Source organism: Sturnira hondurensis, unplaced genomic scaffold (assembly GCF_014824575.4).
Source record: "Sturnira hondurensis isolate 20B ecotype Veracruz unplaced genomic scaffold, ASM1482457v3 Scaffold0002597, whole genome shotgun sequence".
Taxonomy (NCBI): Eukaryota; Metazoa; Chordata; class Mammalia; order Chiroptera; family Phyllostomidae; genus Sturnira; species Sturnira hondurensis.
The window spans coordinates 2,210,736-2,225,897 of NW_028075228.1; the positions used below are offsets into that span (position 1 = coordinate 2,210,736).

At 54.7% G+C, this 15,162-nt stretch overlaps 1 protein-coding gene across 1 annotated transcript in view; it reads left to right on the forward strand.

Moving 5' to 3' along the window:
• Positions 1–1,284: 1,284 nt before the first annotated feature.
• The window catches only part of SLC7A5 (solute carrier family 7 member 5), a 37,789-nt gene continuing 23,911 nt past the window's right edge, over positions 1,285–15,162 (forward strand). Inside the window, exon 1 of the mRNA XM_037040218.1 lies at positions 1,285–1,892. Within this exon, the coding sequence (XP_036896113.1) occupies positions 1,355–1,892 (538 nt within the window). The 5' untranslated portion in view covers positions 1,285–1,354. The remainder of the gene's footprint in view (positions 1,893–15,162) is intronic.

Below are 15,162 nucleotides of genomic sequence, written 5' to 3' on the forward strand. Positions count from 1 at the left end.
CAGAACGACTGCCACCTTGTAAAAGTCCATACACACAGAGGTCTGGGGTCATTCGAAGGATGGGGGTACCAGCTCACTTACTGGTTAAAGTTACATCACTCCACTGAGCCTGTTTTCTCCTCTACAAAACGGCTCTAATAATAGCACCTACTCTATGAAACAAGAATTTGCATTCCAAGGGCTTACTCAGCACAGCGCCTGGTACCCACTAAGGGCTCTGTAACTTCGCTTGGCCTGTGCAGGCCAGCCTCCTGCCCCGCAGCCCCTGAAAGGACAGTGAGAAGAGCGGAGAGACTGTGTTTTATTACCCCAACATCTTCCCGGCTGGCAGTGACCGGGCACCCCTCTCTGACTGCCTGACCGCCCTGCTTACCTAAGGCGCCTCTCACATTCTTCAAGAACAGGTCAAAGCCCCTTTGCCTGCAGCCTGCCTGCCTTTAAAATTCCTTGAATTTCCAAGCTAGATTTTTGGGCGGAGTACTCAAGGTTCTTTGTGAATGTAATGGAGCTTATGCAAATTTCTGGTTTCCCCAAAGCCTGTCACTGCTTTTCAAAGTGTGTGCCCCTGAAAGCTGCTCTGAATACCGCTCTTTCCCATTTCTCCCAAGGGCGGGGAGATTCCCCTTGGGAGAAATGGGAACTTCTGGGCTCAGAAATGAGCTCAGCATATACCTTCAGAAATCTGGCTCACTCCTGAAATCTGACTCAGTACCCCAAGCCCCAGCTGAACCACGAGCTTCCCCTAGGAGGGGTCGTTTTGATCCTCTTCTTCCTCCCAGGACAGTGGGAGACTGTGTTACTGCAACTCATAGAAAGGAAGCCTGCGCCCCACTGAGCCTGGGCACCCTCCACGGAATAGGCAGGCCTCCTCTGAGCCCCAGAGTCACCTCAAATCCCACCATTCCTGTGGTATGGCCCCGGGTCGTCCCAGCTGCACCGCCTGCTGCCAGGCTGGGACCAAGCGGGGCAGGGGACCGACCAACCGCGGAGTAACGATCGGAACCAGATGGAAAGCAAGGGCCCCGGGGCCGCGTTGGGAACCACAGTTATACTAGGGCTGAACCTTGTGTGGCCCACACCTATCTTAAGGATCCCTGGGGCATAGTCACTGGATTGCACCTGGGCGAAGCTGTGAAGCGGAGTTCGGTGGGCCGGCTGGCAGTCCTGGTAATCAGACAGCTGGCTGAGTGGTGAGTGACTCCCGGAGCGCAGAAAGGGGAGGGGCGGGGGCGGGGCGGAATGGGGCGGGGCCAGGGCCGGGGCGGGGTCAGAGATTTACAAAAGCGGCGGAGTTGAGGCGGTTCCTTTCGGGCCCGGACCTCGTGGTCGGGCGACAGCTGTCCCTCGTGGAACTATGGTGGTCATGGGCCCGAAGCGGCGCGCGTCCGCTGCTCCTGCGGCGGCCGAGGAGGAGCAGCAAGCACGAGAACAGATGCTGGAGGCGCGGCGCGCGGAAGGCTCGGGTGGCTTGGAGAGCGAGGGTGTGACCCTGCAGCGCAGCATTACGCTGCTCAATGGGGTGGCCATCATCGTAGGCACCATCATCGGCTCCGGCATCTTCGTGACGCCTACCGGTGTTCTCAAGGAGGCGGGCTCACCCGGGCTGTCGCTGGTGGTGTGGGCCGTGTGTGGTGTCTTCTCCATCGTGGGCGCTCTCTGCTACGCCGAACTGGGCACCACCATCTCCAAATCCGGCGGTGACTATGCCTACATGCTGGAGGTCTACGGCTCGCTGCCCGCCTTCCTCAAGCTCTGGATAGAGCTGCTTATCATCCGACCCTCCTCGCAGTACATTGTGGCGCTCGTCTTTGCCACCTACCTGCTCAAGCCGCTCTTCCCTGCCTGCCCGGTGCCCGAGGAGGCCGCTAAACTCGTGGCCTGCCTCTGCGTGCGTGAGTATCGGCACGGAACCTGACCTAGGTGGCGGGGATGGGGGAGGGGGGCGTCCCCGGGCCATCCCGCACCCCTGGGCCATCTCCCGAACCCCGGCTGCCTTCTTATCCGGTCCATCCCCGCACCCCAATGCCATTTTGCATCCCCAGACCATCCCCTCGGTTCTAGGCTAAGGTTACTGGTCCCAGAACCCACGTGCGTTTCATTCATCCATTCATTTACACGTCACCATGGAAAATCCGCAGTGGTTACAGCAGGGTTCCTGCCCCCGTGTCGTGGGGGTGGTCCACTTCCCCACGGTAACCCTATCCGAATTTCTTGTCTGAGCTCCCCAGGTGCTGCTTATGGAGATACATTGTAGTTAAAAATTTCCCCCCCATTCATTTCTCCTCTCCAAACCAGCTTATTGGGAATCAGCAGAGGCTGACTCAAAAAAAAACCAAAAACGAACAAACAAAAAAAACCCCAGTAATACAATTGTGTGTGAGGAGCAGTGCCCAATCCCCTGAAGACTGCTTTAAGTAGCGAAAGAAGGGTACTTCACTGTAGATTAAATTTGTGTGTATTGGATAGGTTTGGGGGCCCCAAGTTGGGCACTGTGCTAGCTTCTCAGAGAAGACACGGTTCTAGCATGTTGGTGGACGTGGTATTAGTAGGTTGTGGGCATGATCCCAGCGTGTTGATGGTCTTGGTCCCAGTGGTCGGTGGCATGGTCCTGGTGTGTTGGTGGATGCATGTTACCTAAAATTTTCTGGAGACCAGAGACGGAAGAAAGGCTGACAACATCATTACACAAGAGAGTTTAGAAACGGAGCTTCCCATAGGAGGTACATCTTGGGCATTGGCAAGACAACGTGGTTATCATCTGTACCACTTGGCCAGTGCTAAGGAATTGTACAGGACAGGGCAGGGTGATTGGGGAACTTGGGTGTGACCCACCCCAGATAAAAGGGAAACACGTTACGTACTTGCCCAGAGCAGGGCAGAGGACCTGTTCCAGGAACAAACACATCTGAGGCAGTGGGAAAGGGTCAGATAGTCTCTGAGGGGATTGCAGGAGGTAATCTCTGTTTTGGCTTGGATCTAGCACGGAGGTCCAGCAGCGGTCAGGCTGAGTTCCCCTTCATTGCAACAGCTTCTCCACGCTACAGTGTTAGTGTGTTGATGGGCATGGGCCCGGTATGTTTTTCACCTGAAAGTGAACCAGACTGCTCTGCAAAAACAGTTTTCTTCACGGGCCTCAGAAAAGAAGTCCTTTGTACCAAATGCCATGTGATTTTCATTTCTTTTCAGCTATGGGCAGTTTTCCCACCTACCTCTTGGCCAGCCTCGAGGGAGGCTTGCAAGATGGAAGTGTCCTGCTTTCAGGCTGCCACCTAATTTGAAGATTTGCCCAAACCTCAGTCATGCATTTAAGTACAGAAATAGCAGAGCACATGCATGGTCTCGAGTCCTAGCCGTGGAGTTACCGGAAGTGGCTGCTGCCTGGCCCTGCCTGCGGGTTCTGCTGGGCTTGTGGAGGAGCACGCGCACTGACTTCCCTGCCTCAGTCTCCCTGTGCTATGGGCGCGGGTGTCTTTGAATTAATTTATTTTATTTCTCTTAAGGTTTTATATATTTTCTTTTAGAGAGAGGGGAAGGGAGGGAGAAACAGAGGTAGAGAAATATCCATGTGTGAGATACATGTATCGGTTGCCTCTTGCTTGCCCCTAACTGGGGACCAGGCCCACAACCCAGGCACGTGCCCTGACTGGGAATCAAACCAGTGACCTTTCGGTTTGCAGGCCAGCCCTCAATCCACTGAGCCACACCGGCCAGGGCTGGTTTTTATTTTTTATTTTAAATAATATATGTATTTATTTATTCTCTGGAGGGAGGGAGGAACGTCCATTGGTTGCCTTCTTGCACACCCACTACTGGGACCAAACATGCAGCCTAGGAGTGCACTCTGACCGGAAGTCAACTGGTGACCCTTCGCTTTGCGTGTGTTGTTCAACCAACTGAACCACATCAGTCAGGGTTGGGGCAGGTGTCTTAGAACTCCAAGACACGCTCCAGACATGGCGTATCCAGAATGCAGAACTCTGCACAGCTGTTCGCCTGCTGAGATCACATGCTGTCCCGAAACTCTGATAGGCAGCCATGCCAGGTGAAGGGGCAGTATTTGCCTTTGAGGGGGGGGGGGGGGGGGCATGTCTCAGTGACGTGGATCTCAGCTTTAAAAACCTTGGTCCAAATCAGGAGTAGTTACCGCAGTCGTGGACGTGCCTCAGACAGGAAAGCCTCTGGCTTCTGGTGGACTTCAAGGTGCGGGTTTTATGGGATGATGCATTGGACTGGCTAAGGAAAAGCCCCTCTAAAGGCAAGGCGACTTTGTTGGGTTTTGTACTTGGGAGAATTTTAGTTGCCTGATTTTCATCGCTGTTAGATACGATGATCATGTTTGAGCCCACAATGTAATGAAATTGATCATATCTTTAAGGGTCCCCTCTCTAGTCTTTAAAAATGGTTCCCTTTTTAAACCTTTTGGGGTTAGTAGGTAAATCCTCATACCTACTAGAGGGCTGCAGTGGATACGCTGTAGGTCGCTTGTGTCCTGGTATTGCCTGCCCAGCGGTGCCAGTCATGCCAATAGGTCCCTTTTCAGTAGGGGTGAGGTGACGTTTTCCCCGTGTGCATCAGCTTTCAAATCTCGTTTTCTTTGAACCCCCTGTGGGGATGTGTGACACGGGTGTGCGTCTGTGTGTGACTTTTTCTGATGGGAAGATTTTCAGGAACACAGAGGGATGTGTCTTCTGCAAGAGCAAGCACCAGCCTAGAGCCTTACTCAGTCTGGAGAGAGCCGTGGGCTGGTCTGAGGCTGATAGGACTCTGCCTACCGGGCCGGCAAGGCTGTTCTCATCTAGTGCAGTGAAAGGTCACGGTCATCCAAGGAGTGGACTTACGAGAAGGCAGTGAGAGTTCCCACAGAAAAGCCACAGAAAGCTCCTGAGTGTTTTGTAATTATTGCACAAAAGCTGGGCTCAGAATTTTTTCCTTAAGAAGAGAAAGGGGGCCCTGCACCGCTTTCTCCCTGGAGCGCATCCCTGCAGGCCTTCAGCTCTGGCGCTGCTCTTTCCAGTAGTGTGTTCTGGAGCACAGTTCTCATTTTGCTGGCTGAGCTTTTCAGTCCTCTGGGCATATCCCGCAACAGTTTCCTTCTGCTTGTTAAAAAAAAACTGTGCTGTGAGACCTATCCTGCTCGCCCAGTTGGCCGGAGCATCATCCCATACCAGGGGTGTCCACCCTGCGGCCAGTCGGCCACATGCAGCCCGGGATGCCTATAAATGTGGTCCAACACAAGATCATGAACTTACTTAAAACACTAGGAGATGTTTTTTTTGGTTACATGTCACAGTGTATTTAATGTGTGGCCCAAGACAGCTCTTCTTCCAGTGTGGCCCAGAGACGCCAAAAGTTTGGACATCCCTACAAGGTTGTGGGTTTGATCCCTGATTGAGGCATGGCCGGGAGGTAATAGGTGTCCGTCTGTCTGTCTGTCTCTCTCTACCCTCTCCCCACTTTCCTCACTCTAAAATCAATAAATATATTCTCAAGTGAGGATTTATAAAAATCAGTTTCAGATAAAAAACTTATGATTCTATAATTAACCAAGTCTGTAAAACTTAAAAATAATTGTGCTGCAAAGTGGCTTTGGTGCCTAGAACGATCTTAGGGACAGTATAAATGGGGGAAAATTCTTTTTCTTGTAGGTCTGACAGAAATGATGGCGTGGGTCCATTCATAACATGGCTCTGGTGTTTTCATCTTATTCATTAGTCAAGAGGGTGAGAGGCTAGATTCATAACTCTTTAATGGTCATGGGGATTTGATTTGTTACTAGGTTTATATGGATTATTTACTTCTTAATGAAAACTTGTTAGCAGTTGCCAAAATCAGTTTATCCCTCCCAAGGCCCCTTTTTCTGTAAAGTGTCTGGAGAGGACTCTGCTGGGGGCCTGGGCTGGGGGCACAGACGAGGGCCAGCCCAGGGCAGGGTCTTGTATGGGAGAGGGGCTGAGGTTCAGAAAGAGCTGTGGCCTCATTGGTCCTTTATGTCAAGGGAGAAGCTCTCAGAAGGAATCGGAATGGGTCCACCTCTCCCCCCGTTGAGTTGTACAGAAGACTTGGGGCCTGTCTGACTTGTGGTTGCTCACACCCACTCAGGACATGTAGGTGTCAGGGAAGTGGCCACAGCAGACCCCTGCTTGCTCGCCCTCCTCTTTCTCCATCCTAGTTGGGTGGAGTGTGGGAGGGGGTGGGTGTGAGGGAACCTTAGCTGTTGTTCCTCTGAGGACCCATGACCTGTAATTTCTCCTGGTGTCAGGTAGAGCCTACACGGCACGTGGGCAGATCCGGGGTTCTGTTTTGAGAAGTTCGCTGGGACCTCTAAGCCTCAGTTCACACGTATGTGACATAGGGATTTGACGATGCCCTGCCTGGGTGTCGGAGAAGACTCTAGGCCGTGGTGGGCTTAACGATTGCACTTTGGGACCCAGTCACACTGTGACTGTGGCTCATTCTTCACACTGTCCTCTGTCTGGTATTTACTTGTAATATCTCAAGCTGCCCTAGAACTTCCTCTTTTCCGGTTTTAGAGAGCAGGCGGAAGAAGAGAAAGGGTAGAGAGAAGGAGAGGAAAGCCAGAGGTGCGTGTCAGTGTTTCTGGCTGGCGTCTGAGTGGATGAGATGCTCAGCACCCATATGTCAGCCCTGCTGGCCTCGGGGCAGGGGTGGGGGCGGGGGTGGTGCCAGCCTGCTGTCAGCTCCTCGAGGGCATTGATGAGGTGCAGCTTTGGTATCTGAGCCATAGCCAGCTGCCTTGCAGGTAGGTTGGTCAGTTGGGGTGATGCCCAGAGTTGGGGAGGGGAGACCGTAACAGCACCCCCTAATTTCCTAGTCTTCCAGCTGCTTGGCCCATTTCTGTCAGCTCCAGGTGACGGTCCTGCTTCTGAGGGGTGTGGGACCCCAGACAATGTGTCCACCGCTGTCTTCATGACTCCAGTCAGACCTGTCACAGACCTGTCACAGTGAGGCCCAGCTCTAGGTGTTTGGCAGCCTGCCAGCCCCCAGGGCTGAGCCCCTTGATGTGTTAGGCAAAGGCTCCTGGGTGTTTCCAGGTGCCAGCAAACCCAGAATCACAAGTTGTGAGCTCAGTGCAGACAATAGCCCAGTAATTAGCACTAAAATCCAACTTGCCTGCCAGACATGAACGTGGTCTGGCTGTTGGAGGGAGTCAGGCCAAGTCTCAGGACTGGGGCTGAGTCCTGTCTGATTGTTTATAGAAGCGTTTGAACTCCCCCCACCCTCCCCACCCACTTCGACCCCCAGGGAGGTAGTGGATGTGGGGAAACCCTTCAAACCCTTTTCCCCCTGGGTCACGGCCCCTTTGACAATCCCATGGAATGTGCGGGCTCTGCTCGGAGATGTGTACCAGGCACATTCGCTCCAAACTGTGTGGCCATAGGGTGTCCAGACCCCTAAGACCCTGGCCAGGTTGAAAGCCCCCTCCACCCCTAGGAGGGGCCCTGATCAGAAGCAGTTCTGACGTTTTCCAGCTGGTGTGCGTGGATTCCCCTTCCCACGTGTTCTGCACCCTGCACCTCAGCCTGTAAAATTGGTGTTGTCATTCCCGTGTTATAGCTGGGGAAATTGAGGCAGAGGTGGGTTGGGAGTGTATGCCGTGCACCCACCTCCACACTCAGCTGCCTTTAGTCATCAGCAGTGTGGGGACACATGACCAAGTCTGTGGGGAGGGTGGTGGGTGCCATGCCCAGATGTCTGGCTGGCAGAGCAAGGACAGGCAGGACTGAGGTTCGTCTGTGTGCTGGGTTCCTGGGAAGTGCTTCTCCCCCGTCTGTGGGGTGCCAGACTCCTTACACCAGTCTCATCTTTCTATCGAAATCACATGGCGAATGAGCTTCCAGGGCAGGGCGGGCCGATCGCCACACCATGGCTTGTAGCAGTCCAGTGGCCATGAGGCCTGTCCTGTGGCCACATTGGCCTCCAGTTTCTGTTCCCTCCTTCCGTGACTCACAGCAGGTGCTGGGGACTGCGGGGGCCATATGATTCTATACCCCTGGTCGGTGTCACCTTCCAGGCCCTTGTCAGGACTGTGGCCAGGGGAGTGGCCCAGAGTGCACCTGTTTCTACTCCTAGGCTTTGCCCTGTCCTGTCCCCACCAAAAGGACTGCTGCCCAGTCCAGCACCTTTTTGGCACCAGAGGTTGGGGTCCCATCTACATCATGGTGGGAGGACCCCACCCAGCTCTTCCCTCAGTTCTGGCAGGTACTGATTCTTGCCCTTATTCTGGAGACTGGCAAGTCCCAGACAGGGCATTTCTTAGGATGGAGCCCACCCCTCCCCCAGTGGGTTTTGCCTGCTATGTGAGGAATTAGCACCGACTTCCCACTGGGGCTCTGCGAGCATGATACATGCAACCCAATCCGTGCTCTGAGTCACTCTGACCATGGTTGCTGGCTGACATCTGTCGCGGCTGAGACTTGATCATCTGTAAGTTGCTCAAAGGGTAGCCAATCCAGAACCACGGACATCCCCTGCAGGCATGAGCCCCATGGCCCACTGTGACCCCATGGCCGGCCCAGCACGGTATTCAGGTCTGTGTGAGTTGCCCACGACCAAGCACAGGACCCAGCCCTCGGCACTCACATGGGCTGTGTCTTCTCCTGGCTCCTTTCTGGGGCACCCTGTCTGCCCGGTCCAGCCGGATGCCAGAGCTGATGCAGAAGGCCTGAGCGGGGCCCTGACTCTGTCCCTCAAGCTCTTTGAGTGACTTGGGCTGTGGGGCATGGGCCAGGTGCTTGGCTTCTCTGGGCCTGTGTTTCAGAGCCCAGGACGGGGGTGGGGGGTGGGGGGGGGGTTGTGCCTGCGGAGGATGTGTGAGTTGACCATCCCACCAGGATGGTCAGGTGTCAGAGGGACTGTCCGGGAATTAAACGTGACAGAGCAGGTGTGCCCAGTGAGGGGAATCGTGGGGGACCAGGAGCTATGACTCCTCCAGGTGTGGAAAGGAGGCTGCAGGTCCTTTAGGTGCAGTGGCCTGAGATGGTGGGGCCTGGCCAGAGCCACTTCTGATGGGTCTGGGTGCCCTACGCATTTGCACCTGTATAGTATAGGTCTGGGGGCGTTGAGACCCCCTCAGGGCTAAGGGAAAGGATGAGTTGTGTGGGGGTGAGGGTAGGGAAGGTTTCCCCCCAGCCAGCCTGTTCCTGGCGGGGGGGGGGGTAGGGGGGCTGTCTACTGGCTGGGGCCGAGGGGGCCAAGTCCAGGGGTCTGGGGAAGGGGAGGGGCCAAACCAGAGTTTGGGTAAGGAGCATTTTGTTTTTTTAAAAAAACACCTTTATTTATATTTGTTTTTAGAGATTTTATTTATTTTTAGACACAGGGGTGGGAGGGAGGAAAAGAAACATCAATGTGTGGTTGCCCCCGTGCACACCCCCTCCTGGGGACCCAGCCTGCAACCCAGGCATGTGCCCTGACTAGGAATCCAATTGACAACCCTTTGGTTCGAAGACCGGCGCTCAGTCCACTGAGCCACACCAGCCAGGGCAGGAGCATTTTGTTTCGATGTATGGTGGGGACAGGAAGTTCAGCTCACCACTGCTGGGACACAGAGGTACATGAGGGTCTGTGTCTGGCCTGGTCACAGGTAAACGAGGGCGTTGTGTCCTGTAGGGGTAGAGGGAGGGGTTTCTCTGCAGGACATGATGGAGGGGCTGTCAGCCTTCACTGTTCTCCGGCGGGGGGGCAGGGCTCAGTGGAGTCCAGCGCTGTCAGGTCCGTATGAAAACCCTAATCTGGAGTATTGGGCCGGGGTCTGGAGCAGAACAGGGACTGGGCCCTGTCCCCGGGTGGTCTTACCCCAGGAGGGAGATACATGTGAACATGTTCTATAGCTCAGTTCAGGCCCTGTACCTAAAGGGGGCATACAGGCAGGGTAGCTGGGGGGCCTGGCCAGCGGCCCCAGGTGCTTGGAGCAGGCACGCATGGTCACTGCTCTCTGTGAGTCCCACACGAGAAACCTTCAGCCCAGAGAGCAGCAGACACCTGTCCAAGGCCCTACATCAAAAGGCCCTACATCGAAACAGCAGCCTGGTTCAGATATGTGGGACGGTCTCCCCCTCACCCCGCCCCCTTTGAGGGCGCACAGTAGACTTGTATCTTGGGCATGCTCATGTTGGGTGGGGCTGTACAGAGTTTGCCCCCCTCAGTGGGTCTTAGCCCTGGCTGTACCGTGGAGTCACCTGATTAGGACTGATGCCCAGGTCCCCTCTGTGACCTAGCAAAGTGAAGCACTGTACAGGTCAGGGAGCTGTGGTGGAGCTTCTCGGGGGCAGCCAGGTTTGAGGCCCCTGGCTGAGTGGCCAGGAGACCTGAGCATACTCGCCCTGCTCTCCTGGTGCGTGCTGTGTGATTTTCAGCGTGTTTGACAACCTCTCTGAGCTGTCTTTACCCCAACTGTCAAACGAGGGTTAAGTACTACCTGTGTCCTCTCACTCCTCGGGTACAGTGACTACAGAAGGTTTTCTCTTCTTTTTCTTCTTTATTTCTTCTAGCATAAGTGCTGGAGGAACAGAAGGTTTGGGGAGGAGATGGGGTTTCTGTCCACGGATGCATGCGTGTATGCCGGTGGCGGAGACTCCTAACTGCTGAGACCCCTGCACACACAGCTTCATCTGTTCTTAACAGATCTTCTCACTGGCAGTGACCAGTCCGATGAATACTAATCCTCAGTGTGCTGCCAGACAGTGTGTTGGCAGTACTCACCCACAAAGCAGGCTGCAGTCTTCTGATTTACCGCAGGAGGAAACAGGCTCAGCCATGCTAAGTGACCTGGCTAAGGTCACACCACGTTACAACTCCCTCAGGTTTCAGAGCCAGGGGATGGGCTCCCTTCCCGTGTGTTCTGTCTGTTCTTGCGTTTAGGGGTCCTTTGGGACCCTCTCTTTTCTCCGGGATTCTTACTTCCCACGACACCAGTAAAACAGAGAAGTTGCTGTTTGTGGGGTTCCCTGCTCACCCTAGGACTAGGTGTCCGTGGATTTCAGAATTGACTAAGCTGTCCCTGGCGTGTTTGGAAGTGACTGTGTCGGCCTCGTTGCAGATGCTCGCCGACACCTGCCCGCTGGGCTGGGATGAACTCTGTGGTCGGGCACAACCCAGCCCTGGGTAAAGATGGAAACCTTAGGAAAACACATGTTCTCGGGCTGGTCACGGGGAATTTGAAAATGTCATGCTGGTCTATTAGTAATATGTTTTGCTTTTTTTTGAAAGATTTCATTCATTTATTTTTAGAGAGAGGAAGGGAGAGAGAAAGAGGGAGAGAAACTTTGATGTGTGAGAGAAACGTTGATTGAAACATTGATCGATTGCTTCTTGAATGTCCCTACTGAGGACCTGGCCTGCAACCCAAGTTTGTGCCCTGACTGGGAATCAAACAGCCACCTTTCGGTTGGTGGGATGACACCGAGCCCACTGAGCCACACCAGTCATGGCCTAGTAGTGATACTTTTTTGCAGAAATCAGTGGCCCACAAGCTGGTGTACCCCCTGGAGCTCAAGATTTCATGTCCCGCCTCACCTGTGGTTTGCAGCCTCTTGATTTGCTCCTGGGTAGATCAGGGTCCCACCTGAACAAGTCCCTGCTCCTGGGAACTGCTTCCTTTTCCCTCAGTGATCAGCAGTAGAGATGAGGTCTGGAGCCCTCGGCAACCTGGGCTGCTCACGGTTTTAGTGCATCCTGGGCATGAGGCCGGTGGCCTTGTCACCTGGTCGGGGTTGGCAGTGCATGGACATTTTCTCAGGGCCCAGCGAAGGTGACAAGCCCACCTGTAGCCAGGGCTCAGGCCAGGGCTCAGGCCAGGGCCTGGTGAATGTCAGGATGTCCAAGTCAGCAGGCTGGCCATTTGCCTGAGCTTGGGTCTCTGGCCAGCTTCACTCACAGAGGTTGAAGGCATTCTTTTTTTTATCTCAGGGCTTGCCAGACAAGGTCTGGGTCAAACAATGCTCATGCGCCTGGCATCGCAGCCCCTGCTGGCCAGTTCCCCACCTCTGCTGAGGAAGCGTTGCTCGTAGGTCCCAGACTGCCTCTGTCCCAGGTACTGGCCCTTTTTATCAAGGACTCTCAAACCTCACGTAGAAAGCACCACCCAGATGGGGAAGCAGAGAGAGTGGGGTGTCTTGAGCCACACTAGCAAGCAGAGACCCCCAAGGCCACCGTGCTCAGGATCAGGGAGGGGTTTTGAGCAATAACAGATCCAGGGGAGGAGCCATTGTGTGTCACTGAGTTTGTGCCCAGCCAGTGTCCTTAGCCCTCAGCCCTCAGCCCTCAGGGATGGTCTCACCTTGTAGTCTGCAGATGACCAATCTGAACCGAGTCACCTAGTCAGGCCAGCACTGGAGCTGGACCTCACAGCTGGGCTCTAACTGTAACCAGGTGTCCCCCGAGGTCAGGGGACAAGAGCAGGAGGCCCAGCTAAGGGGGCTTCCTTCCTTCACTGGGCAGCACTTCAGGCCCTTGGGGCACACTGAACTTGAGGATGGGGGTTCAAATAGAACCACAAGGGAAGGAGGGCAGGAGCCCCTTAGCAGAGGGATGGTGCCCTCGCAGTGCAGCCCTGGGGGCCTGGCTCCTTTGCTGAGGTGGAGCTGGATGTCCCTGCTGGCGAGCTGGGTGGGCTGTCACATCAGGATGAAGAAGTGGGCAGACCTGAAGGAAGGAAGGAAGGCTGTGGAATCAGCCGGCAGCATCCAGCCCGGAGCTGCCTCCTCTCCTAGAGGCTCTGGGCTTTATCTCCTTTGTCCCAGCTGTCACCATTGGAGAGCGCATCCATGCTTATCTGGGGGTGCTGGTGCAGGGAACCCTGCAGAGGGCTGGCTTCTAGCCAGGTGCCCTCCCGGTAGTCACCCATCTTTACCAGCCTGCTGGTGCTGGCGGGCCCGTGCCCTGGCAGGCTGTATTCTCTCCCCAACTGCGTGCGGCCCATGTATCAGTACTTTCTCCTCATCTCCCTTCTTGGAGGGGCTGTGAGTTAGTAGCCATGGTGACAACAGCAGCAATCCCTCCTCGCATCTCTGTACACCTAGCACCTGCCCTTGTGCCCATCAGTCCCTGTCCCACTTGTGGGCATCTTGTCTAGATGGTGGAACTTAAAGCAGGGAAGCTGGGCTGCAAACCCAGGCCACCGACCCCTCCCAAGACTGCTTTCTCTAAGGCTAAAAGACACTGAGTCCCAAATGGAGTCACCTATTTACTTAAGATATTTCATTTTGAAATTTTTTTTAAAAAGAAACACTATGAGAACAATAGAGTAAATGTTGACCCATCGGCCAAAATCAGTGAAAATTAAAATTTCATCATGCGTTTTGGTTCTCATTAGAAAAGAACAAATATTATAAAGTCCCCTTTGTTCTGTGACCTGGTTCCTTTTCCTTCCAGACTGTGGGCTATCAGCCCGTTGCTGGTTCACAGTCTGGACATTTTTAATGTCATGAGATGGCCCTCTGTTTGGGGAGAGAGCGCCTCAGTGCAGAGTGGCTCTCTGACACGTACGGGGCTCGGCCCTTGTTGGCGGGAACAACTGAGTTGGACCTTGGAATGGGCAGGGTGTGTGCCCTCTGTGATCTGTGGAGGGGCCTTGGGGTGTCAGAGGAGGGGCCTCTTTCTCACCCTAGCGACAACTAAGACCTGCCCCCTGTGTCAGTGACCATGGCAGCAGAAGAGCCCACAGGCAGGGGGCTCTCTGGGCAAGCTATCTCCCCTTCCAGGAGCCTCAGAGTCCTGCCCTGCCCTGCTCACCCTGCCGTGGAGAGACCCCAAGTGGGGCGAGTCGAGGTGACAGAGGTGACAGCCAGAGCTGGCTGTGCTCGGTGCCCGCAGTGCTGCTGTAGCTTCTGAAGCGAGGGCCCCCCTGTGAGGAGAGGACTAGCTTGCCCTGGGGCTGGTGGCGGCAGAGCAGCCGCCTGCCTGCCTGCCTTGGCTGCGCCTTCCCTGCCCCGCCTCCCAGTGGCAGTGAATGGAGTGATGCAATCTTCGGGCTTCTTGCTGCATCTGCATCGGGAAAGCTGAGTGTGCCTTGAGAGGAGGGGCCTGGGGCAGTTGCTTCGGGACTGTCACTCAACCGTAAAAAAATAGGCCGCTGGCTCAGAAAAGCCAAGGGACCCCAGACGTGGCCTCTTGCTGTGCAGAGGCTCCCTGGGGTCCATCCGGGGGGGCAGGAAGGAACCTGGGCTTCCCCTTCAGGCCCTCTTCATCCTGGCTCCCAGCTGCTGGGCATGTCGGACCCGAGATCATTAAACTGGAAGCACTTACCAGGAAACCCAGGAAGAGGAAATCCCACTATAACCTTCCTGTCCCCACCCTGTATTGTCAGTCTTATGGGGGATGTCAGAGGGCCCCGGAGACCTGGATCTCTGTCTTGGGTCTGCCCCTTCCACCTTGGACAGGTGATTCCTCTGAGCTTCTGTTTCCTCTTCTGTGTTGGGAATGGCAGTGCTGACGTGCTTAACACAGGACAGCAGTCTTCCCATTGGTCCTGAGGGCCGGGGCCGAGCACCCCAGAGCCACACAGTGAAGGCTACAGGTGCTGCTTGCCTTGTGCGGGCCCCTCTGAGCCTTTCAGTTCCTGCTGCAAGAGATGGCTTCAGTACTGTGACCCAGGCACTTAGTCGTGAACCCCACGTCCTCGCTGCCTCGTTTAAATCCCTACCAACCACCCCGCGGCAGCTCATTTTACTATGAGCCTCTGAATCTGAAGGTGCAGAACAGCCTGAGAGCCAGGGTCTCCACTAGGGTCCCCACAAGTAAGAACCAAGCCAGGAACTTATGTCACAGCTCTTGGAGAATTCTGAGTATTTCAGTTTTGGAATAGCAGCCGAAAGCAAATACTTTCAAAACATTTTTCAGCCTGAACTTTCTCAGTGTATAACATACAGTCTGTCCACCATTGCATCAGCCAGAATTCAGAGCAGTGAAGGAAACAATGAGGGGGGGAGTTGCTATTAAGGTGTCAGTTCATTTCCAAGAGAGATTTGCAGACAGAGTGGGGAGGCCCTTAATCCCACCCAGCGCACGCTGGGAAGAGTTTGTTTTCCTTCCACCTGGACTGGTGGGTCTCCTCGAGTTAACGAGCATGGATTTATCTCTTTGGACCCTAATCTTCAAAGAGTAAAATTACATGTGATTACTTTTGCTGGGGAAAGATGCCACCTG